At 44.5% G+C, this 27,094-nt stretch overlaps 1 protein-coding gene across 5 annotated transcripts in view; it reads left to right on the top strand.

Moving 5' to 3' along the window:
- WDR59 (WD repeat domain 59) overlaps positions 1-27,094 on the top strand; it is a 1,538,892-nt gene that overhangs the window by 330,314 nt on the left and 1,181,484 nt on the right. For all 5 annotated transcript variants that reach the window (XM_069604207.1, XM_069604197.1, XM_069604168.1 and 2 more), the window contains exon 5: positions 9,153-9,233. In XM_069604207.1, coding sequence (XP_069460308.1) covers positions 9,153-9,233 — 81 coding nt within the window. The remainder of the gene's footprint in view (positions 1-9,152; positions 9,234-27,094) is intronic.

Raw genomic sequence — 27,094 nt, 5'->3', positions numbered from 1 at the left:
GTGTAGTCGTTACTCATGAGCATATGAATCCATGCCAGACCCCATGCTGGAGAAGGTTTAAATTATTTACCTGTAACTATTGTTCTTCAGCATGATTCTGACATGGATTCACATGCAACCCCTCCTGCCTTCCCCTCTGTTGCTCTTCTTAGTTCATACCGCCACTTTACGTGCTTACCAAATCTGAAGATGGCCACCAAAGGTGGAGCTAAGGGTGATGATTGTCATTGGATGGGGCAGCATGACCCAGAGGACAGTAATTGGTTTAGAGGAGAAATACAGTTTTGAAGTGAAACTGAAACAGTTTTTTCTTTTACTGAGGATTCCCAGCATGACGACTGAAAGTATTCATGAGCATGTGAATCCATGCCAGACCCATGCTGGAGAACAAAACTAACAGGTAAGTAACCTAAACCCAATCGTATACATACTTTTACAAGTGGCAGAACACTTTCAGGGTAAGTGAGAACGTTTGTAATTATTCACTCTGAGTTCTAGTTACCAACCAACTCACACTTGTTCTACTTTTCAAGGCAGACAGTTGGGTCGAATTCTCAGAAATGTGCTAATTCCCGTCTACCTTCGAGACCCCCAGCTTTTGCTGGACTTTAGGACTTATCTCTCATGTCATTTTAATGTGATGTATTCTCTGTTTCTTTTGACTTTGGAGTCTGACAAACTCCATATGCATCATCTTTACATTGTCACACTGCACCTGCAGTGCAGTGGCACAGGGAAGTCTCTTGGATTTCCCAAAGGTTTAAATACCTTCTCTTGGTGAAACTACTGTTTCCAAGAGCAGTGAAGTGAAATTGACTTTACTTAGAATTTGTAACTTTCTAGACCCAGCACACACTTGGTGCTGGAGAAGTTACTTTGTATCTCCTTTGTCTAGTTTCTCATGTAACATTTTTCTTAACCTTTCTACAATTAATGATTGGTGGCAATGGTTTACTTATTACTACCAGTGTGTGTTTTTACCGCGGGCTGCGTTCGCAGCCACGGTAATGCACCTTTGGGTGCCCATTTCATCAAAATGGCACTGGTCTTCTTTTTTTCGACATTTTCTGTTGGAAAAATCCTTCTTGAGATTTATTCTGCGCACCAAACCAGGTTTGGTCTCTTTGTTTGTTTTGTCTTTGGCGGGATTCACAAGTGAAGCCCACCTCTGGCTCCAGTATGTCTGTCAGGAAGTGAGGGAGGTGCCCGAAACTCCATGTGCTTAATCCCCTTGGTTACAGGAATGCACCCAAAGCTGATTGGCCGGCTGGCTGTCCGGCAAGAACAGCCACCCTGCTGTGTGATTGACCGCCTGGCTGAAATGAATGGGAGAAACCAGCATAAAAGGTGAGGCTTTTTGGCTTGGAAGGCAGTCAACCACTGGACAAAGGAATCCAAAGAAGAACTTGGAAGAGACTCCTGCTGCAACTCCTGGACCGTTGGTTTGCCTGGTGAAGCCCTGCTGCTGTGCTGAAGCTCCTAATTCGCCTCGACTAGAGAAGCCCTGCAAGGACGACTCCTCCCTTTGAGTTTGTGGGACCAATCAACTCCAAAGTAAGCCCGTCTGGACATCATCTCGAAGCTGGTTGTATTTCCACTGCAGTTGCTGTTGGAACCATAGAGCCAGGGAGAGGAACACCAGATTGTGTGTGTTGCTTTTACGTCCGACCCGAGCGCTAGGAAGATCCTCCGGACTTCCCTGATGCAGGACTGACCAAGCCTAAGCCACCTCAACAGAGTGCTGGACCCCAGAAGCAAGGAAAGTCTGAAGTGGTATCCGAGAACCACGGTGTTGCTTTTTGCTGTCAGATGCGAGTAGCTGAAACACTGAAGGACCGCTGAATTAAAGTTTGCCCATTGCTGCCGCTGACCGTCACATTGCAGAGCAGGAGTCCCCAGACGTCCTCCCTCTTGTCCCACGACTGAGGCTCAGGAACAACAGGATCTGCAGAGCTGTACAGGAACAGAAGCCAGCTGGAACCATTTCTTCTAACCAGAGGTACTGTAGAGTCTAAGAGAACTTATCTCTTGTTGTATAGCCGTACTTGCTCTCAGTTGAAACCTGTCTTGGTTACCTTGCAGAGTTGCTAAAGCTTTGCCTTTCACAAGCCTCCCAGCTTGTGGCCCTTCAAGTGTTCTATTTTCTACAAACATTTCTACAAACATTGTGCAAGACTTTTTACCTACCTGCAAAGAAGATCTTCAGCTCCCCTTGACATTGTGCAATTAACATTGGCTGTCCCGGCTCCCTGAGAGAATCCTCTTTATCTCTGACTTTGTGCTTTGGAAGGTGTTTAAAAGTACTTGCCGGTTTATGAGTTATTTGTTAACCTTTGTTTTGTTCCTCTATTCTATCTTTTTCACCTAACTCAGTATTGTTCTAAATGTACCAGTGACAAATCAATGTCCACAGTGTCCTAGCTATTTAAGTCACCTGAGGGTGTACGAAGCGTCTGTGTGCCATCCCCAATGGGTGTCATCTGATTTAGAGAAACCAAGAGTGTGTTTTGAAATATATTTAAGTGTTCCATGTTTTACTTCCTTTCTGAAGAAGGCTTATATAACTGCCTGTGAAATACATTAATAATTGTTTTATCAAGAAACCTTGAGAGTAAGTGTTTATTTGGATAACTGTATTGTGAATTGTGAAACTCTGTGTCACAAAGTTACTGTTCACATTGACCCCTCTTGAGATAAGCCTGGCTACTTGATCACACTATCAACCTGTGTAGTTCTGACTTATACCAAAGATTGGGTCCCTATTGCCAGGAGGTCAAGGTTATTGTAGTGCACACAAAGGGTACTGCGTACAATCTTGCCTAACACAGACCCTTGTAATAATCCAGCCCTTCCCTATTAAAGAAAAAAGTTCTTTCAGAGGCAAAAAAGAGGGACCCTAGTGGTCTAGGAGCCAGCTGTAGGCAGGGTGAGATAGGGTTCAGGTTCATTAAAACTTCAGAGTTCAAGAGGAAGACTGTTCAAACAAGTAACTTTACTTTAAAGTTACTTGAGGGTCCAGGGACTTCAGAGAAGGCACCCTTGGAGGATTCCAGCAGTGGGCCTGGGTGAACTGGACGAGAGGAATCCCAGTCACAGGTAACACCCCAAAACTACACCGGATTGCAAGAGACTTAAGGTAAGTAAATACACCATCCAACACAGTACCTCAGCACAGAAGAAGAGTTGCAGGGAGACTGGCAAATCAAATAAGACAGTGGGCATTTTGCTAAAATGAGCACCCACGAGTGCCTTTACCGAGGCTGTGGAAACAGCCCGCAGTAAGGTGCACCGAAATTATTAAAAAGGTTCACTGCCACCAGCCATTAAAGGTAAGCTTGTCCCTGTAACAGAAATGTTAGTTTAAAGGAGAAAGGGGATACATTGTACCTCCCCAGCACTCCACATAAGGTGGGGGGTGTCTTGTTTTCTCCTAACAAAATCTAAAAGTTATCCCAAGATACTTTCTACCCTTGGGAACTTTAGTTCTCACAAGGTGAGCCAGAGAAAGTTAAAAGGGGAGCGAGCCCCAAGGGCAAACCAGCAACAATAGGTAGTATGTGCCAAAAGTTGTCAGAGGATGAAATTAAAAAGACACTATGGTATGGGGAGTCTTAAAAATGACACCCATAAAAGGAGTAAAAAATTGAGTGTGTGGAAAAAGGTCCCCCCCCCCTCACTGAGGTATAGGGAAAAATAATCCACCAGTAAAGCAAAAAGTACTGTGGTTGATACAGGGCAGGAAGATGTATCTGTGCTATGGAAATCTTAACTAACACAGGGAAATGCACTGTCTAGTTAAACTCTATCTGGGTAGTGTGACTGGGCAGCAGGGTGTAGACTTAGCAGAGAGGTGGAGGGTTCAATTAAGCACACACTGAGCACTCTTAGTAGCATACGTTAGGTAGAATGTTTATAAGAGCAATTGCTTATTTTGACCTTAGACAAACTCTTAGCAATTAAAAACTACAGATCAGTATTACACTATACATTCTCTACTAATATATACACATTCACTTTTGGGGTGATCTGACTAAAGAGCACTAACGCTTTACTTAAGGTTAAGTTAAACAATTAGAGCAACTGTAAAATAGCAAGGCAAGTGAATGTGAATAAAGAATAAGGTAACTAAGAACCGAATTAGAGAACTAATAGGTATGAAAGCAAGGAGTTTGGAAATGCCAAACACAGCCTTTTAAATTAAGGCAGTCCTTCCTTACCTTGTGCCCTTACAGTCACAGGTTGCAAGGCAGTTCTTTTCAGAAGGCTAGGAGTCTGAAGTCTGAATAAGAATTGGCAGAGCCAACAGGCAGTTTGTGTTTCAAAGTAGAACCAAGAAAAGTTATTTGCAGACCCTCTCCCAATCCACCCCCTTAAGGGAAGCCCAGGGGAGGATTCTTGACCACAACTCAAAGAAGAGGTTGGTGTCAACGAGTTTCCACCAGTTAAACCGTAAGGAGAAAGGTGGGTTAGGAACAGGCATGTTTACTCACTGATTGTACTCCGATTCACTCAAGGACCACTTGCCAGCTCCCAAGGTCGCTTTCGGTGTCTAGATTTTAGGTCCAGCTAGTTGGCGGCTCTGCACTGTGGTGAAGACTGTCACTGCGACTGCAAAGCTGGATGACCCTGGCATGATGAAGAAAGGACCACCATGTAGCCGTTGACCCCAGAGGATCCACATGAAACGATGCAGGCGAAGATCAGTGATGGCCACTTGAAGAAAATGGCTTAAGATCACCCCAATGGTGTAATCAAAGAAGCTGGTCCTGCAAATCCAGAGAGCTGCAATTGCAAGTGGAGGCTGCTTGTTACACTAATTGGGGGTCTGCAGAGTCCCAAGTCCCAACTCAGGAAAATGACAGATGCAGAGAGGAAGGACATGATCAAGCTGGGGAGCTCATAGGTGGTTCTGGCACACTTCTGAAGGCTTCCAAGGGCAGGATCCTCACAGTGGTCAAGACTGGTTGTTCCCGCCGATCTAGGTGGCGAAGCAGCAATGAAGGCCTACTGGAGATCAACAAAGGTGTAGGGCTTCACCGGGACAGTTGAAGAAGAAAATGCAGGTTGGCTGCAGGGACGGGTTCCGAGTCTTCGTAGAGGTCTTGGCTCCAATGACTATTAGTTGAATGGATGCAAAAGTTCTCCTGTTAGCGAGGATTCAAGCTGAAGTCTACCCCAAGTCCACCAATGGTAAGAATATGTACCATTCAAACTTACAGGGGCTGCCCAGTCATGGGCATGCTCTGGCCCTCCATCTGCCCAGCAACAGACACACTTTAGCATGGATGTGGACTGGGACCAACCCCTGTATCCAGCGACAAACGCACACTGCTGCACTGCCCAGGAAAGCTTGAGCTTTCCCCAGGAAAGGACGTAACTTATATGACAAATCCTGCCCTAAGAATCAGGAAGAAGGCCAATATACAAGATGGCCAAAGGATAGGTGAAAATCTCATGGCACAGCCGTTTTAGGGTATATAGTACTCTAAAAGGATTTAAGCGCTAAAATGCAAAAGTGTACAAGGTAATAAAAAGAAACACTTTAGAGAAAGATCTGCTGACACAAGTCCGACCAGGAGAAATCATGTAAGTTACCAAGTTACCAAGTAATAGGCACACAGAGTATCCCTACCACAGTGCACTGTATGTAAAATAACACATTTCCACAATTTAGAACAGAGTTCTTCTGTCCTGATAGCTATAGGGACTGATCGATGCTACCAAAACAGATGATCAAGAGGCAAGTGATGTAAAAAGGCTTCATTTGCCTTTAAAAGTCGAGACAGGTACACAACAATAGCAAAATATTGGGGGCTGGAGGGGGTTCCATAGATGTCTATTTAGGGAAAGCAGTAAAAGATAATCCTTCCTAACACAAGCCTTCACGAATTGACGTCAGCTGCTCAAAGGAACCTAAACTAGTTAGATAAGAGCTTACAACATCTCAGGATCATTAGTTGCCTCAATCAGAGACTTATAGGTGGCTTTGTTTCCCCCCATTTATTTTCATAATCATGTACATGTCCCTGGAATGTATAATGACAAAGCAGATGCTTTGTCTCAAATATACCAAGAAACGCCTTTCAAGAAACGCCTTTCAAGAAGCCCCCCTTGTTTTTGCCACATAAGTTGCAGGTCACAAACTCTATTAACCAATCTTAGTGGAAATCGGGAACAGTTATCAAGAAACTGAAACGCATCCTACATCTACCATGATTCCTGGGTTACATCAGTTGGAAAAAATGTAGTTTAAGTATCATCGGTTTAAGTCTCTATACAGACAATAGACTCTGATAAAATTGTGTTCATGACTCTTTGATCACTCGACATAGAGGGCTACGAAAGACTTTGAGGCAAATGCAGTGCTATTTTCAGTGGCCCGGTTAGGAAAGGGAGATCACTACATTAGTTCAGGTTTGCGAGACATACTCAAATTAAATGGTTCCATGTGATAAAATCGTGGCATAAATTGATGTGGTTACAAACTATCGCAGCAAAAATGTTGTGGTTTTTGCGCCGCAATCCATGTAAAACATGCGGGGGACACTCCCGCAACCCCCCGGACCCATTATACCATTTAAAGGGAGCAGGGGAAATGGTATAATGGGGCACACTTTTACCGGGTCAAACCACTGCATTTATGCCGCGATTTTTTTGCTGCGATTTTATTACCTGATACCAATTAAATATAGCCACACAGAGGGCCAGTCAATTGATCCCACTATCTGCTCCAACAGAACCTTGGAATCACATACAAATGTATTTAATTACCAATTGCTCCCATCCAAGGACAAGACTTGTATCCTCGTTGTCACTGATTATTTGACGAAGATGGCACATTTTATTCCTTGTGCAGGTGGTTCTACAGCCTCTGATCTTGCAGCGCTATTTGTACACAGTGGGCCTCATTACGAGTCCGGCGGTAACCGCATCGGTAAAACCGCCTGGTTACCGCCGGACTCGTATTACCATTCCGCCTCCGTGATTCCCGGAATTACCGGGGCATTACAACCCCGGTTTTCCGGGAATCACGGAGGAGGAATGGTTTTAATCCCCATTCCCATTGAGTCCTATGGGACTCAATGGGAATGGGGATCATGGAAACACCGGCAGCATCTCGTAATGCTGCCGGTGTTTCCTCGTCCGCCTGCAGGCGGGCGGTGTTAAACCCGCCAGGTCAGACCTGGCGGGAACATCACCTCCCGCCTGCAGGAGTTGTGATCGCCCGGCATGGAAATAACGGTGGCGGCGGGTTTACCGCCACCGTTGTTTCCATACTGGGCGCTTTGTAATGAGGCCCAATATCTTTAGACTTCATGGACTACATCAAAGATTATTCATTGACTTGAGTATGTTAATTCACTACTCTATTCTGGAAAGCAATCTGCCATTTGTTAGAGATTGAAACCGCCTAGTCATCAGCTTTCCCTTCTCAGGCGGAGGTGTAAGGGGAGAAACTGCGAATAAGTCCCTGGAACAATACCTGGAATGCTTCGTTAAGCAACATCAAGACAATTGGGTGATGTTACTAAGTACTGTAGAATATGCGTATAATGACACCCATCATAACTCTCTAGAACCATGCCTTTCTTCTGCAGCTATGCCAAACATCCCAGAGGTGTTCTAATGGAAATGCTGGCAGTAGTTGTCCCTATAATTCAAGAATGATTATAGGTCTTTCAGGTCACATGCAAGGAGGCAGATTTTCATATGATACAGGCAAAGATCAAATACAAACAACAAGCAGACCGAAAGAGGCATGAGATCCATGGTTATCAGGTCGGAAATTCAGTGCGGCTTTCAACAAGACATCTCTGGTGACCTCATTCATGCAAGAACTGGCCCCTCTGTTTATGGGACCTCTTTGCATGATCAAAAGAAGAAACTACGTGGCTTATCGTTGGTGTCTCCCTTGTCATTGGAAGATCCATCCTGTGTTTCACCCATCTCTTGGAAGCCAGCCACACCGAATTACCAGATTCTGCAAGACAAGGTCTTGCTGTTAGTCAGAGAGGACCAGGTTTACGAGATAAGCCATGTCTGCAGTTCTCACGTAAGAAGGGAATTATAGAATTTCTGGTCTTTTGAAAAGTCTGAGCCTGAAGACCGATCACGGAAACCTGTGACTAATGTCTCTGCTCCACGTCTTGGGAAAGACTTTAACGCACATTGCACAAGAAGTCCGGGAGCGAACAGCTGGTAAGTTCGAGGATGAGCATTCTAGAAGGAGGGCCCCTGTCACTTGAGTTTAGTGCACAGAAGTCTGGCATTGTTCTGTGTGAATGGTGGTGTATAGATGGAAACCAAGGAAATCCCTGAGCTCTGCAACTGAGGTTTCTGGATCAAGGCACCTCTGCTGCCTGGAAGCTGGCAGTTCCATTGCTGCCTGCCACCAGTGCTCTGGGCTGCTTGGCATCATTGACCCCCTCATACAAAAGCAATTTCTCCAACTCGCTGCAGTAGGTAGCAGATCTAGAATGATTTTAAATATATACCAATATTGCTCTGTTTTTGCAATTTTGCTATGGTCGGTCCTGACATTTGGAAGCACATAACAGCACAATGCTAAGATATATGAAAATAAGTAATGATGAATTATTGTTTTAAGTGTGTTATATGTCAAGGTATCCTTTTGCTGTATTTTTGGAGGAATAGCAATTAATAAATATGGGAAATCGGCTAATATGATATCTTGTTACTAGAAGTTTGTGTATACAAATATAATTATTTTGTTAGTGTAAACTTAATTCTCTTGGGGAAAGCAGTGTGTGTTTTTAGATTGTGATTCATTTTTATATCTTGTAGATCTTTTCTTCGCCCTTATAAAGTCCAATAACAAAATAAAATTCACGGACTGTCACCTTATACAGAACTGACTTTATATGGAATAATGTGGCCAAGTGTGGGAGAATGCTTTTTTCAGGCTACTTAATTTATATTTAATAGCTGTAGGGACAGGGAGCAGGGAGCTGTTCCTGCAACAACGCCTCTTTGGCTTGCCAGATTTGTGATCCTTTTCCTTCTGCAGAATTTCTCTCTGAATTCTCTTTTATACGCAAAGATTTGTTGGTATACAACTTGATGTATTGCTGTACAATCAGTTTGTATGTTAAACTGGGAAAATGTAATCTTTTTTATTTCTGCCCTTTTAGCGATCTGGACTGGGCAGTCTTCGAGCCTGAGCAGTTGGTCACTAGCTCCGTGGACACTTACATCTACATATGGGACATCAAGTAAGAGCTAGAGAGATTGTCTGTTATGTTATTGCAGTCAAGAAAGTCACCTGTCTGTTTCCATTTCCTTCCCACTCTCCCCACCCTTCCTTATCAATGTCTTAGCTCTTGCACAATCTGAAATCTCGTCAGGCCGAGTACGATAGTTAATTTTGCATCCTTACTGTTCATGACCCGTAAGAATGTCATTGTCTTTTCCCTTGCCCTGAAGCGCTTTGATCCACATTGTGTATAGGCGCTATATCAATAAACTATCATATATCATATCAGACCATTCGCCTGGCCGGGCTCATTGGTATTCACTATGCTTTTATGATGCATGTTTGTGTTGGGTTCCATATAGTGCGAATCTAGTGTGAGGGGTCAGAAATGTGAGGCGGATAACTTTGTGAAGGTTTTCTGAAAGATGCCATTTTATTAACTCAAAAGGTTGGATACATGCCTCACTATGCCTACCCTGACGAGGATTTCCCTGCCTAAAATAAACTAAAGGAAACACTCTAACAAAAGAATTCCGTCCCTCACACTTAAACATACACAACTTAATAAGGCAACATATGGTAGTTCAACAACATCAAATATAATAGTAAGGTTGACATCATAATAACTGTTTAGCCTTCTAATCTGGGTGAATTCCCCTTCCCTAGATGCAAGTAGGATTGTGTTCAACAGTTCCAAAAAGGTTCAGAAAATCCTGAAGTGTAATAAAGTTCCATTTCAATTCACTTTTGGTTCCCACTCTGGTATTACAAAGTTCCAACTTGATTTCAACTAATAATTCACAAGTGTTCAGCAAAGTTGTCCTCTTGTTACTTGCAACTAAGTTCTATAAACACCTTCCGTTCAGCAACTCAGAATATTTCCTTACTCCATTGGTTTTGACAAAAAGGTCTTTGTCAGGATATTTCTGCACCAATTCACAAAACCACTTGCTTGACAATATTAAAACCTTCTGCAGCAGTTCACACAACTCTTACTTCAATTATATTAATTTGTCAGGATGATTCTGCATTAATCCACAAAAACACTTTAGTGATTCTTCTTCTTCAAGACTTTTAACCATACCACAGTACTGCAATAGCTTCCACCTGGTCTACTCACCTGCCAGGCTTATTAAGACAAAGTTTTCTGCTTTGATGTACTCTCCTGCCAGAACAGATTGAAGTTACTACAACATTGTCTGACCAGGTGTACTCTCCTGCCAGGCCAGAGTCACCTACTACTTGTAAGTACTTCTGTGGTAAAGGTTGAACTCAAGCAGATTAGCAATGTCTTTTTCTCCACAACATCAAATATAAGAAACACTTCAAGGGAAACAAGAACTACACTGGTGCTGTTTGTTACACCTGTTTGTCTGCCACGCTCTCTGCAGGGAATGTTACTCTCCCTTTCAACGTCTGCTTTGACAACGGCAGCCTTCCTGCCACACTGGTTTCTCCCTTTTTTCACTAACCAACTGTTAAGGTTTCTGTTTTCATTTCACACTACATTCGCTTTGGCAATGTGGATTTAAGGCATTGTCTCTTAGGACTGCCTTTTCATATGGGCACCATTTTTATTTTACCAACAGTGAAAGTATCAACTGCCCTCTTTTGGCTCTTTTGGTTATGGTAATTTGTGTTCTTCCTTTATTGCCTGGTTATGTTTCTCTTTTGGCTTTGGCAATGATGGCTTATCTTTTGTGCTATAGATATTGCCCCTTTTTGTTGGTGGCTCTTATTATGCCCTACAATGTCACAATCACACACTTATGATATGTTAATCAGCCTCTTATTTTTCCATCTGCACTCTTTTAAATCATCTTGGTTGATAATAGAAGAATCAACTTGCTTTCTATTGGTTCGGTATTCAAAATGTTTCTTCTGCACTCGTTTTACTTGGTTTACCACGATTCTAGGGTTAAGGCCCCTCGATTTGGCCAGTGGGCAGCTACGGAGCGCTCTGTTGTCGTTATCTGACAGTGAGCTCACCCGGTCTAGTGTGCGCGTCTGTTCGCCTCGCTGCCTTCAGGTCCTCTGCTTCATTTTCCCCATGCGTGCTGGGAATCTCTGCTCTTCCGCAAATTTGTTTCTGTCACCAGCAAAGCTCTCATGGCTCCCACAACATGTTGGTTCTCGCCCGACACCGGTGCTAGTCAGACAAGGGGGGAAAAGTATCAAAAGGTATCGAAAGGTTCCAGCTGCGGCAACTCTATTACGGTCTTGTGCATAAAACACCCTCTCAGGAACGGCATCTACTTCACACGCCACCGTGGTCCCGTAGTCTCTGCTCACACATGACCTCTGTTTCTGTTATGGATTCCAGAAATGTTATTATCACTAATGTTGAGCCATCTGTGGGCCATGAACCGAGGGATGCCCTGAGTAACAAAGTACTGGCTTGGCTGCAGCACAAGACTGGGCTGGGTGTCGTAAGAATGTCAGATCTCAAAATCATCCTAAGGATCAAAAATGACCTGTAGTGTACCCAGAATGGAAGGGACTGTATTTTGGTGGGATGTGGTTTAAGTAATCTGCCATCTTTTCTTTCCTTATGTAATAACCTGGGAAGAGTTTCATCGGACTTGAAGTTAATTACTGATTTTTCTGCCTTATGTTAATTTAGTTTACATTTCTTTCTATTCTGATCCTGAAAGAGAGAGAGAGAGAGAGAGACAGACACAGAGAGAGAGAACACATGAAAACTACCATCTCTAATTTTGAATACAAATGCACCATGTTCTCACTAAACCGACCATTAACACACTGCTTTATCAAGCTAGAAAAAAGTAAGAGGGAGCAGACAAACGCACAATTAACAATAATTAAACAATTGAGCTTGCCGGATAAGTTCTCCTCCTTAGTGGCACCCAAAACCTGATTTACACCACCATGCTGGCTATTCCCCAAATGTTATGCCAAGGCTGTCCCCATCTTTCTTTCTAAAATCAGTATGCAACATTTATTTATTTTAATAAATGGTTAGCATTTATTTACTGTTTTTAAATATAGTTATTTTTGCACCCCGTAGTTTAACGTTTAGCATATTTTATAATGTGACTCTGCAGTCTGTCAGATAATGTAATTGTTTTATCCACATAGACGGCATTCAATGCTTTACACTTTCATTCTGCAGCTGCTTCATTATGACCTGAAAAATATTTTTTTTATGGGATGGGGTGGTTGCAATATTGAAGGCCGGGATCCCCTCGCTTGTGTACATCACACACATTACAAAGGGGATTTGACATAGCCAGACTCTTTTTATGGGTTGGCGAGTTCTTATTATAGTTCTTATCGCAAGAGTGGTTTGCTGTGGTTACCTTGGCGAATTGGAGAACTGAGTCTTTTTACCAGGCATATCACCTGTACACTCACAAACAGTTCGCGCGTGAGTGGTGCAAGAGTGGTTTGCTTTGGTCTGCGGAGGTCTCAGAGGAATTGAACCCGGCTGGTAAGCGCATTGACCTGATGTATTTCTGTGGTCCTCTCTCCTCCTACACAACCCATCTCTTGAATGAATGCTTGCGTCACATGTAAACTGCAAATGAGGTGGCCTTTTGTATGCTTATAATCAGATAATATTGAACGGAGTGAAACTAGCCTCAATTTAACAGATTTGTGGAGGTTGCCGTCTGGACCACATTAACGTTTCTGTCTGGCTGCTGTTTAGTCACAATTCTATCAATTGTTTTTTCATAACAGATGGACGGCACACTTGGTGTTAAAGGAAAGCACAGTTAATTCTAGCGCTTTGTACAAAACAAACTAATTTAAAAATTAAAGGCACAAGAATGCGAAAATAAAGATTGCGAATTGAAACGGTTAAGGCTGGCAAAAACCAGCAAAACAGCAAGAAAATCAAGTAATGGAGCATTCTAGGAAAGATTTTACGAAAACGACTAACACACAAACCCGCCATAACCTCTTTTCTCAATACTCTACTGCCACTAAATGAGGCTGGACCCTTTGAGGCAAACCAACCAACTCTTAATGGTAGTAGCAGCTCTATTGTTATAGATAACAACTTGCTACTAAACGCGTGCATCGAATTACAGAGGGATTCGCTGGGTAATACCCAATGTGACGGAGGGAGTCAAAATATAATTGAAACAAACCTTTCTGCATATCCTGACTTAGCGAAATTATTTAATTATTCCTGAGTCGGATTCATTTATTAGTGATTCGGAATACGACCAAGAGTTTTCAACAACTAGTAGAGGAAGTATAATGAATGCTTCCGACCATCTATCCACCAAACTAAATGCTATCACCGCAAATATTGACGCATTAATAGTACTCTGCTCAACGATTGCTAAAGAACAGAGTGAATTCAAATACATCCTCTCAATGGTGGTAGATTTAATTTTGGAACATTCTTTTGCTCCATCTTGTGTAGAAGAGCAAACTAATTGTGTGCCTCAAAAGCAGCCTAGTAGAGTTGCCAACAGCAGATCAAAGAATACCACAGCTATACAATCTTATCAATTGTTCCTATGGTGGAAGAGACGGATCGGGACTTTGAAGAAATTACACTATCTCCTTTTACTATGGAAGAGGCAACGACTAGTAGAGTTAAGGAACCCAAAACAAGAAAAACGTAGAGAATTGGGGGTGGAGGGAGCAATGTGCCCGCAATTGAGAAAATAGACACAATTGACAATTCTTTGCTTTTAACTCGACTTCTCTGGCTTTTTTACCTTCTCTTATTTCATTTCCTCCAGCTCTCTTTTCATAAACGTCTAAAGTTTAATGTTTTATGTTTGGTGTTTAAAGCACTTTATGGTCTTGCCCCTCCCTATCTTTCTTTGCTTGTCTCCTTCCATCTTCCTTTGCGTCCTCTTCGGTCTGCCTCCCATTTCCGTATTGTAGTCCCTCTCCTCCCTGTGTCCAATCTCGTTTCTGGTCTTTCTCTCTTCTTGCATCTTTAAATTGGAATACTCTTCCTCTCTCTCTCCGCTCTATTATCTTTTCCTCCTCCTGTCAGGCTGCTCACGCTCTCATTTTCTTTCATCTGTTTGGCAAGGTCCTATTGCAATTTGGAAACATTCTGTTTTAAAGATTGATTCAACTTTTTATACTGTTTTTAATTCTATTTTACAGCGCTTTGGCATAAGGTGCTACATAAAATAAATAAGAAACAAAAAAATACAAAAAATGAAGGTATTAAATGTATTGGAACTTCCTTTGCTCCAGCTGCTAAAACATGTGTCACTCATACTTTAGGAGATGGTTCTGTTAGACAAGTTCAGTTAATGGGCCCACTAGATAGACGCTGAACTAATCGACCGATTGCATCGAAAGCTTAAAATTCTCATACCAATGCCATGTATGACCAACCTGACTCAATGGCAATTGGTAAAGCTTCATGCAAGATGGAATCTGCGGTGGGTCTAGTGTAACGGTGTACTAAATTGGATAATTCAAGTCAGACATCACCCCCTGTAGAATTGCAATTTTTGACTGTGAATGCTCAACATCCGAATATTACATGCGTTTCAACTGTGATCCCTAAGAACTCTTTTAATTACAATAAAGATGCCAAAACTCTGGGCGAATGAGATTTCCCCTACGGATTATAGTCCTTTCCTTACTCAGAAAATATGAATGGAAATGTTTTCCCAAATAAGTGATTTGACTGTAATTAGCTCTACAGATATTTATTTTACAGAGCTTTCTAAATTTGATTTGATATTCCCATGAATTAGGCTATATTTCAGGTGGTGTCTCCTCTAATAGTCTCATTGCTGAGATCTTGTGCCTCCAATTTTGAGGCTCTGGGATTTAGACTGACCATTTGTAGAAAGCAATATTAGTACTCGACTGATCAGCAAATAGTTCCTGCGTCATTTTCAGAGGAAAGAATTCCTTGCCATTCCGAAATACGAAAGTCGGAACGTGCGCTATGTTAGGGAGAATTCTCAGAAATGTGCTAATTCATCTCTACCTTAGAAACCCTTTTGCTGGACTCTAGGACTTTTTAATTTTTAACCTGGAGAGAGTGAGACCTTTTTCCCACTCTCTCATGTATTTTACTGGGATTTGAACATGGTGTTTCTTTTGGTTATGGAGTCTGATGTTATGGTTGGAAATGCTGCATGGAACTAGGGTCAAAATGCAATTGGCAGTAGTAAGGTTTTTAAAGTACACGTGTAAACTGTAAAATCATAAGTAATGGAAAAGGGAAAAAAGAGTTTTAAACATAGAGACACAATATAGAGCATGGGGTAGATGCCCAGAGATTTAAGAGTTAGGAGATATTTAAACTTTTTTCTATCAATTGCTAATTATATGATCTATGTTTAATATGTTTGATTTAAAGGTGAAAAGTGACATAAAGTAATATTAAGGGCCCATTGCTCGTAAAACGGGTCTGTAGTACTACGCAAGTAAATGGATATGTAATAATGAAGAACGTATATGTACACATTTCTTTTTTTTTAATGAAATTTTACCTTCTCTTTAAGGATATGCAATGAAGTGTATTTGAAATTGTGATATGAAATATAAAACACTATTTGTCTATTTTACTGTATTTTAACTTTTGTAAAGGTTACTGTGTAACCATTAAAAAAAAAAGAAAAGATGCAGACTTCTATGATGAATGCGACCTTCAGGACCACCTATAGGATGCAAAGAAGACTGATTGCAACTGGAGTCACCAAGGTTAGGCAACGACAGACTATCTTCCAGGGACTTACAAAGGAGCAGGCACTGCGTGGCTTGTATTGATGAAAGAATGTTGAAAATTCAGTAACAGGGATCCTGTTGTTCAAGTTGACGATCCTGCAAGTTCGAAAGATGCACTTTGAACAGCAATGGCTGCATAGGAGGTAGCCCAGGAGAGAGCTGGTCAGTCCACCGGTTGATCCAAGGACACTTCCAAAGACTCAGAATGCATAGATCTTTGAGCAGGGGTTGAGACTGGTTGTTCCCACTGGTCATGGGGTTGAAGCACCAACCAGGGTCTTCTTGATATCAGGCAGAGTAGCAGGGCTTCTGCAGGGCTTCTCCAGGACTTCACTGAAATTGGTGCTGGTCAGCTGCTGCCGTCATCCTCGGGTCACCATCAGGATGCTCTTCTTCGTAGAGGGCTTGCTTCAACATTGATCTCAAGCATGACTGTAGGAGTTGTTGTTTTATCCAAGATCTGGACTGGAAGCTTGCCCGGGTCCACCAATGTTAAGGATCTGCACCATTCAAACACCAGTGGCTTTCCAATCATGGATCACCACTGGCCATTATAGAAAAAGTTATAAAAATACAAGGTATCCTAACCGCACTTCCCTTTAGGGTAATGTGTGCAATTGTAACAATACAAGAAATAGGCAAAGAGAGACTTAGTCTCTCAGTATTGATAGTCTTATGGACTAATCCGTTTTCACGTAACAATGAGCAAAACGATAAAGGAAGTAAAGCGGTAGGCTTTACTGACCTCCAAAAAGTCGGGACAGAAGTCTAAAAAAAGCAAATAAAATGGTCTCCCATAAAAGTATATGGGAGGAAAGCAGCATTACATTCTCAATTTCAGGAACATACTTCAGACCATCTGGCTTTAACTAAACTACCCCAAGACCTGGAATTGTGGTCCTTCGAGACAACCTTTTGAAACTGGCCTTGTTTCAGTAATCCTGGCCCAAACTGATAATAGTCACTGGTGTGTCCTTGAAAGGCGGGGCACTCGCCTACAAGACCTATCAGTGACCCACTTATGATCTCCGTCAGAATGCTGGGAACATATGAAGTGGATAGAATTGAGGGTGATCACGCTGGCCATTGTAATTTTCCTTCCTTCAATACAGGGTAGGACAATTACTGTAACTGTCTACTGCACTTACTGTAACCATATTCTTAAGTTAAAGCACCTAGATGCCCTTGGGTTTTGTGCGCTATACAAATAAAAAACCAAACCATACTGAAAGGTCGTTCTTTAGATTTACTCTGTATGCCAAACCAGGTTTGGTCCCTTTGTTTGTTTTGTCTTTGGCAGGATTCACAAGTGAAGCCCGCCTCTGACTCTAGGGTGTCTGGCGGCGGCAGGAAGCGAGGAAGGTGCCCGAAACTCCCTGTGCTTAGTCTCCTAGGAGACAAAAATGCACTCTTAGGTGATTGGCCGGCTGCTGGGTGACTGACAGCTAGGCTGGAATGAATGGGAGAAACCTGCATAAAAGACCAGGCTTTTTGGCTTGGAAGGCAGAGTAGACCACTGGACGAAGGAATCCGAAGAAGAACTTGAAGAGGACGCCTGCTGCAACGCCTGCCTGGTGAAGCCCTGCTGCTATGCTGAAACTCCAATTTCGTTTCTGCTGGAGAAGCCCTTTCGTTTCTACTGGAGAAGCCCTTCTCCCTGTGAGTTGGTGGGACCAATCAACTTCAAAGTAAGCCTCCTGGACATCCGTTCGAAGCTGGTTGAAATTCTACTGCAGTCGCTGCTGGAACTAAATAGTCAGGGAGAGGAACACCAGATTGTGTACGTTGCTTTTAAGCTTGCCAAGAGCTCCAGGAAGATCCTACGGACTCCCAGGAAGCAGGATTGACCGAGCCTGAGCCACATCAACAGAGTGCTGGACCCCAGATGCAAGGAAAGCCCATCTACATCGACAGCCAGGAACCGTGGTGATGCAATTTGCAGTAGACACTAGGAGCTGAAAAACTGAAGTGCCACTTGTTTAAAGATTGCCGGTTGCGGTCTGTGACCGTCCCATTGCAGTGCAGGAGTCCCCAGAAGTCCTCCCTGTTGTGCCCACGTCTGAGGCCCAGGAACACCAGGATCTGCAGAGCTGCATAGGGAACAGAAGCCATCTGCTGCACTTTTCTTCAACCTAAAGGTACTGTACAGTCTAAGACAATTTACCTCTTCTGTAACCTCACTTATCCTCGTTGGAGACTTGTCTTGATTGCATCTGTAGAGTTGCTAACAGCTTATTTACATCACAAGCCTAATCCGTTTGTGGCCCTACTTTGATTTCTTCTTTTCTGCAAAGACTTCTAAAACATTGTGCAAGACTTTCTACTTACCTGCAAGAAGTGCTTCAGTTCACCTTGAGTTGTGGTAACTTAACATTGGCTGGCCTGACTCCCTGAGTTACTCTTCTCTCCTCTGCTTAGGTGTTGTCTTCCTTCCAGGAAGGGGTTAACTGACTTTGCATTGGGGGTTATTTTGAAAGTACTTACCTGCTTAAGAGGAATTGTGTGAATACTTGTTTATTCTGAAACCTCTCTTCTTTTGACACTCCTCTCAATAATATTCTAAATGCAACAGTGATCTATTGACGGCCCCAGCACCCTAACTATTGAAGTCACCTGAGGGTGTAGGTAGTGTCTGTGGGCCATCCCAAAAGAGTATTTGCTGATTTAGAAAACTAAGAGTGTGTATCTTTGAAGTGTATTCGTATGTTGCTTTATATTGCTCCCTTCTGAAGAAGGCTTATTCTAACTGACTGTTAAATTAATAATTGTTTAATCAAGAAACCTTGTGTGTAAGAGTTTATTTGAATACTTGTCACTGTGAATCTCTGTGTAATTCTCCTACAGCTCACATTGACCCCTCTTGAGAAGAACCTGGCTGCTCAGCACACTACCAACCTGTGTAGTACAGACTTCTACCAAAGGGTGGGTTCCTGTTGCCAGGAGGTCAGGGTTGTTGTAGTGCACCCAAAGGGTACAGCATATCTTTCCTAACAAACTGTAACATTGTGAAGGGGAGACCAGCTGCAGAACGACACCATTTCTGTGCTACTCCGAGAGACTCTGGTCGATCCCCAATGTAGTAAAAAAAAATGTAGTAAAACTAAAGAAACCAGAAGGCCGTAAGAGAGCTGCCAAGATAGGTCAAAGTGGTCATACAGGAGGTCAAGCAAAGCACAATCCCCGTACAGTCCAAAGTCTTTGATCTACGAACTTTAAAGAAAGCAAGGGAAGTGAATCCTGCCGTATGAGAAAGCAAGGGAATTGAATACCGTAAACATTGAAAGTGAATGTAAAGGTGAAGTTGGCAAATGTGAACCCGGAAAAAGGATGATGGCGATAAGTGGGCAAAGTCTAAAGTCCCAAGAAACAGTGTGTTCACAAAGGTGAACCCGGCCGAGGGATGTCCAATGGAAGTGTTTAAAAAGACATTAAGATTGGTGAATAAAGGAAAAGCCACAGTGAACCCAGAGGAGGAAGGCTGAAAGTAAAGAGGGGTCAGCGCCTGGAAGAGGGGGGCCCAGGTTGGAAAAATCCTCACCCAAAGAAAAACCAGGAAAGGAACTTTCATATTGTTAAAGGAACTTTTGTTTTGTTATTGTTTTGTTATTGAATACGTCAGGCCCTCGAATGCAAGACACTTTCAAGGAAACAAGACTTGGCCATCAACGGTCCTGATAGCTGCAAGTGGATCTGTCGACTTGTGCTGGGAAAGTGTGTACTTTGCTCTAAGAGCCCATCTTACCCCGTGCTCACAACGTGGGGAAGGGAGATCCAAGCTACCGCATCCCACATATTATTTGTGAACACTTCTTTCTTTTCTTGAAAACCATACTACACCCTTTTAGTTTTAGTTGTAAGGTTTGGCAATATGTGTCTTAGTACAGGCCCTTTTTATTTGACACAACTCCACAACGACTGCCTTATTTTCATTTGATGGTCAGCACCTGCTCCCATTTTAGAGTTAGGTTTAGATTAGGCATTTTTCCAACCTGCGTACAGTTTTTACTAAACACCTTTGAACTGTGATCACTTGTGTCTGTTTTTACTGTTGCCACTTGGAGTTCCTCACACCCCCCATCGTGCTAAATCCTGTTTGGCCATACTGCAAATCGGTATAATATTGGCTATATAAAGATCTGCATATCTTGCTGCCAATAACACCCCTAGATATTTCAAGGTCTGCAAAGCCCATAAAAAAGGGGAAGCTCCCTTCAAATGCACAACCACTCCTGGTGGCTCGGAGATATTAAGTATCGTTGATTTCGTTAAGTTAATTTTAAAGCCCGAAACTGCACGGAATCATTCCAGTAATGAAACAATATGTGGCAATGTGGTTCTAGAATCTTGCATGTAGAAGAGGAGGTTGTCTGCTTACAATGCTAATTTATGCTGGTGACATGCTATATCCAGGCCCTTAATATTCCCAGATAAGCGCACCATGCAAGCTAAGGGTTCCATAGTCAGGGCGAAAAATAATGGGGATGGCGGACACCCCTGCCGGGTACCTCTGTACAGGTGCACCGGGTCAGAAAGAATCCCATTCACTTTAATCCTCGTAGATGGTAACACAAAGTTGGCTAGTAACAACTTTCTTTTTTTTTTTTAAACTTGGGCAACATTTTCTTTATGCACTGAATCACAGTACAACTTTGACGTTTACATAAGCTGGGCAGGTCGTCTAGGGCGACAAAGTACAGTAAGGGGGCAATCATGTATATCCAACCCATCGGTTCAATGTTCCTCTTAGCAGTATCACACTTATCCATCAGTACATTCCATCACTTCTTTCTCCCTTCCGATGTGCCCAGCCTTAAACTTTATTCACACCACCTTTAATGTTCAAGGGGGTTTCAAGTCTGCCGAGGAGTACAATTCATTTAACAGTTAGCTCCAATCTGCTACCACCACACCCTCCAATGCCGGGTCTCGTATCTGCGGTAAAATATCTAGCTCCGCCATTCCCCATCTACCGTTATCTCCCATCCATTGTATCAAGGACTGGCCTTGGGGGTTTCTTCCAGGCTATGGCTACCCTCCTTTTCACTAGCATAAATATGAATTGGGCTAATCACTTCCTTACTCTGTGGCGCTTTTTTCCACCTGGTAACAGTCCCCACAAACACACCCTTGGGCCTTTGTCAAAACTGGAACCCAGCAGTCTGTTAATCTTTGATACTACTGCTTGCCAGTAACGTGCAATATATCTATATAGAGATTTTCTTCCTATTAATTATTGATGGGACTAAAACTAGTTAAACGGTTGATAGGACTATCTAACGTCTGTACTAGTAGTCGATGTGCAAGCACTATACAGTCTCAATGAGAATCCTACATAAACGAGCTGTATATAGATGTACAAAGTATGTTAAGGGACTGTTGAAATGTAATTGAGAGGAATTTCAAATTCACTCTCTATTCTTAACATTATTCTGGTATAAGACCGTTTACTTGACTTACTTATCTAACACAGTCTTTTTATTTTTCCTTGGCTAATTTATTATATTAAATGTTGTTTTCTTTATTATGGATATGTTTAAAGAAATTATAATAGTATTTTATTCTGTAATTGTTTTATTGATTTATATGTGAAACGTTTGTTAAACTATAACCCATTAATAAATAAATAAAATTCTGAAGTTTGTTAATCTGCTTAGAATCACATGCTGTGCATAGTCCGACATCCAGTGGTCACTGCGGAGTATTGCATTTTGTTTTTGTAGTCGAAAAGGGGATGTCGACAAGGCGTGTCTGTGACACTATCCCTATAGTGACGTGCAGTGTACCCACAATCCCTCACGCGTCAAGGTCCCTCAGATTGTTTTCTTCCGCCCAGTTATTGGCCGCCTTTATGCGGAGCTCCTCGAGAGACATTGCGAAATCATTTTCTCGACCCTTGGTCGTTTTACTATTATTAACTATCACATAGATCCCTCCCTCGACGTAGCTGCCAAGCTGTTCTCCGCCGAGCAAGATCTTCGACGGAGGGACGTGCGGAGGAGATCCTTCGGCGCTGCCGAACACGTGGCCGGGCCTCGCCGGCCTAATACAGTAGGGAGAGTGGGGTTGTTGGTCATTTCTTTGTTAACACTCTGAGAATGCCTTTCTCTTTCCCCTCCCTCTCTTTCGAGGTCGTAATCACATTTCATGCCCTCAGCTATGGAGAGGACGCCCTTTAGGTTTTGCCCGCGTTGCAAGGGCAAGTTTACCTGGAAGGACGAGCACAAACGGTGTAACCGTTGCTTGCCCCTCGATCACAAAGAGGACGGCTGTGTGGCCTGTAAGTTACTTAAACCCAAAACTTTAAAGGACCGCAGGGTCAAAAGGTGGGCAGCCTATGCCTAGGTCTGACTCCTCGCCAGCTGCCGCCGCCGAATGTGACGAGGACAGTGATTACACGGCCTCCGCAACGTAGGTTGTAGACCTCTCGAATGAGCGTTCCCGCTCCTCGTCGTCCGTCCCCGGCAAGCCCGGCTCACGCCCCGCTTATGGGGATGAACACCCCGGCGACAAGGACGAACACAGAAAAGCACATACCCCACGGCACGCATTCGTCGAAGACAAAGGCAGCCATAGCATCAACGGAGGCGTCGGGTCCACCGGCGTCTTCCGCCGACCATAAGGGTCGCAAGCCCTCCCCGCCACCGCTTCCGCGACCGGCGACTGGTCTTTCTGTAAATAAGGGCGCTAACCCCAAATCCTCAGGCGACGTGCCTCGCAAGTGTGCATACGTTGCCAGTAAAGACTCGGCATTGTCTAGCGCGCCGGCGGCCGATCCATCGACGGAGAAGCTGATCGCCGAAAGCCTCGGGCGTATAGCTTCTAAAGACGGCCAGAGACGGACGGCGGGTGACATGTCGAAAACCGCTCACAAGGCCAAAGAAACGCTGAGGACGTCGGAGGGTAGGCTGGGACAGCTCCCACCGTCGACAGAAGACCCTAGCCAGCGAGAGGGTTTCTCAGAAGGCGAAGGGACTCTATCTTCGACGCTATGGGACAGAACTAAGCAACTACAGGGAGTGGGAACTCCCTTTTCACTCCCAGACCGCTCTGGCCTACCTTACTGGACTGTAGAGAGGTTCAAGTCATGTATGGACAGGCTAGACAGGTTCATGGCCGTCCCAGAAAATAGGACACCCGATAGGCCAAGGGAGGTACTCCAGGAGGGGCCATGGGCTAAATACCCAAAGCTCTTTAACCCCCCCTCAGGAAGACATGAACTCTTACGACCTCACTCAAGAGGACTCTCACTTCCAGGAAGAGGATGAGCTTGTGAATAATGAAGACCAACAAGAGGGAGAAGGTTTTCATGATGACGAATGCGTGCCGTGGGGTATGTGCTTATGTGTTTTTCTGTGTTCGTCCTTGTCGCCGGGGTGTTCATCCCCATAAGCGGGGGTGAGCCAGGCTTGTCGGGCCGGGGAAGGACGATGAGGAGCGGGAACGCTCCTTCGAGAGGTCTACAACCTCCGTTGCAGAGGCCGTGTAATCACTGTCCTCGTCACATTCTGCGGCGGCGGCAGCTGGCGAGGAGTCGGACCTAGGCATAGGCTGCCCACCTTTTGACCCTGCAGTCCTTTAAAGTTTTGGGTTTAAGTAACTTACAGGCCGCACAGCCGTCCTCTTTGTGATCGAGGGGCAAGCAACGGTTACACCGTTTGTGCTTGTCCTTCCAGGTAAACTTGCCCTTGCAACGCGGGCAAAACCTAACATAGGTGAGGAGGGCTACGAGGAGGATCCAGGTGAAGGTGGCTTACAGCCCTGGCAGTCGCCATCAGGGTCTACAGACCCCGACATTATAGACATTTCTTCTCCTCAGATCACACCGGTCAGGAACCCATCTCCAGTAGACGATCAGCCCACCTTCAATGCGCTACTGAGGAAGGCAGCAGCGCATTTCGAAGTTGAAACTGGGGAGGTCACCCCAGATACTGATTTCGTCTAAAGGATTATTAAAGACAAACCTCCCACTAGTCAAACTATTCCTATCCTCGCCTCGGTTAAGAGACGACTCACCCCATCGCTGTCCACCCCCGCGCTGGTGAGAGGGGTCAATCCAAGAATCGAGAAATTGTTCTCACCCTCTCAGTCAGACCCATTATATATCAGGGGTCACTCAGTCCCGGACTCCTTAGTGGTGACTAACACAAGGAAGAGGGCTGGGGTTCCACTGTCAACGAGCGAGGCACCCCCAGATAAAGAAGGGAAAAAGCTCTATGCCTTGGGCAAAAGATTTTCCGCTTCGGCAGCGTTTTCAATTAGGATTGCCAATAATAATACATTGTTGGCAAGCTATGCTGATGCTCAATGGGGAAAGCTTAAGCAGGACATCGAAGAAGCCCCCGAACCTCTAAGAACTCACTTATTGGTTACAGTTACAGAAGGAGCTCTGGTCAACCAGAGCATCATTAAGAACACTCTTGATGCGGCAGAAACTGCTGGGCTTTCTTTGGTGCCGGGAATTCTGCTGAAGCGTCACGTCTGACTTCGCAATTCCGGTTTCATGGCAGAAATGCAGGCGTCACTCATTAATAAGCCAATAGAAGAGTCAAATCTCTTTGGAAGGGCAGTGGACGACGCACTGGAAAATGTGAAGAAAGAATTCGACACCATAAAGACCTAAGACCAAATCTCAAAGCCTCCAAACAGGTGGGGATTTGGGAACAAGCACTTTTTTCGTGGCCAACGCCAACAGCAGCAGCAGCAACAGCATTACACTGCGGGCAACTGGCCCTCTAATCAGGGTACCAGTAACCAGTATAACCAAAGAGGACAACGCCGTGGCAAGGGCAGAGGCCGGGGCTCCAGCCCCAGAGGCACCCCAGCAAGTAACCCCAAATAACCCGAAGGTTCGGGTCCCCTCCCATGCGTCTCCGGTTGGGGGCCGGATAACATCATTCCTTTCAGCATGGGAGGGAATAACATCAGACCGGTGGGTATTGTCAACCGTAGCCCACGGGTACTGTATAGAGTTCAATCGGTCCCCCACCTACAGACCTCCAAGGGGACAACGCCTGTCCCCAGAACACCTCGTCATCCTCCTGCAAGAAGTAGAACAGCTGCTACAGAAAGGAGCAATGGAGGTTGTGCCCCTATCTCCGGTAATGGAAGGTATTTATTCAGTGTACTTCCTTGTACCCAAAAAGGACCTAACCATGCGCCCTGTACTAGATCTGCGCCCAGCGAACAAATTTGTAAAACCACAAAAATTTCGTATGGTAACATCACAGGAGGTAATTCCCCTGCTATCTCAGGGGGACTACATGACAACACTAGACATGAAAGATGCATACTTTCATATTTTGATGTTGCCAGCGCACAGAAAATACCTCAGGTTCATGATAGAGGGCAAACACTACCAGTTCAGAGTGCTACCCTTCGGCATAGCGTCTGCACCGAGGGTATTCTCGAAGGTACTGGCAGTGGCAGCGGCCCACCTGTGCAGGTTGTCCATACCGGTATGCCCTTACCTCGACGATTGGCTCATAACAGGGGAGTTTTACGAGACATGCTTCTCAAACACCCAGAAGACAGTAGACCTTTTGTTCCAACTGGGCTTCTCCATCAACGAGAAGAAGTCCAGCTTAGACCCCAGCCAAATCAAACAATTCCTAGGGGCTCTAATTCGAACAAAGGACGGCCTCGTCTTCCCCTCCAACGAGAGGGTCCAAAATATGCTGTTTCAGATCCCTCAATATGTGGCCGGTCGAGAGGTGACGGTACGCAAAGCAATGCGCTTGCTAGGAATGATGGCGTCATGTATTTATTTGGTACCTCACGCGCGCCTGCGCTTGCGCCCTATGCAAGAGTGGCTCAACAGCCAGTGGTATCAGGCCAGTGGACAATGGGACGATCTAGTGGTGGTCTCGCAGGCCTTGGTTCTCTCGCTACGGTGGTGGTCGAAGGAAAACCTGGTAATAGGGAAACAATTCGCCACCCCCGCAGTGGAAGCCACTCGAACCACAGACGCATCCCTCACAGGATGGGTGGCTCACCTATCCCATCAGACTGCTCACGGAGTCTGGACTCCGAGCGTAGCGTCCAAACACACAAACTTATTAGAGCTACTTGCGGTGTTCAAGGCACTAAAAGCCTTCCAGACACACCTACAAGGGAAGACCGTGATGGTCCTCACGGACAACACCACAGCCATGTACTACCTCAACAAGCAAGGGGGCACTCACTCTCCAGGACTGTCCAAGCTGTCCCAGAACATCTGGAAGTGGGCTCTCAGACACAACATGTAACTATTGTCACAACATGTACCAGGGGAACTCAATCTGCTAGCAGACGAACTCAGCAGAGACTTCCCTCTACCCTCAGAGTACGAATGGCGGTTACACAAAGACATCGTCTTCGACGTCTTCACACAATGGGGCTTCCCAGAAATAGACCTGTTCGCAACTCTGGAGAACTCACAATGCCTAGATTACGCCTCCAGATACCCACAGAACCGCTCCAAGGGGAACGGTCTCTGGATACCATGGTCAGGGAAATTTGTTTACGCTTTTCCCCCCGACTCCTCTGCTGAACAAGATAGTGCACAAGATGCACCAGGAACCAGTCACCATGATAGTGATAGCCCCGATGTGGGCTCCCCAACCATGGTTTGCGCACCTGATGGAGATGTCCCTGTCCCCACCAGTGAAACTGCCCTGCCCGTACAACTTGCTGTCACAGGACAAGGGCAAGACACTACACCCAAGCCCACAGAACATGAACTTAGCCTGGCTCCTGAGGTCATAGAATTTGGCCATTTACAACTCCCTCAGAGATGCATGGACATTCTCAAAGAAGCTAGAAAACCCAACACTCGCCACTGCTATTCTAGCAAGTGGAAGATATTTGTCATCTGGTGTAGAGGTAAGAGCATCAACCCAGTCCACTGCTCTCCCACACAAATTGTCCTGTACCTGACCCATTTACTGGACTCAGGTCTAGTGTTCAATTCTATTAAAGTCCATCTAGCGGCACTTTCTGCATACACCACCTCTCAACTTAAGGTGTCATGGTGGAAAATCCCAGTTATCAAAGCCTTCATGGAGGGGGTAAAGAGAATACACCCTCTGATAGCAAACCCAGCTCCCGGCTGGGACCTTAATGTGGTACTTAGCAGGCTCATGGGCTCACCCTTTGCACCCATGCACAAGGCAACTCTTAAGGACCTCACCCTTAGAACTGCTTTCCTAATAGCCA

This window comes from Ambystoma mexicanum, chromosome 1p, assembly GCF_040938575.1.
Source record: "Ambystoma mexicanum isolate Mex_15411 chromosome 1p, UKY_AmexF1_1, whole genome shotgun sequence".
Lineage (NCBI taxonomy): Eukaryota > Metazoa > Chordata > Amphibia > Caudata > Ambystomatidae > Ambystoma > Ambystoma mexicanum.
Note: the sequence above shows the minus strand (reverse complement) of the source record. Positions and strands in the feature narration are given on the sequence as shown.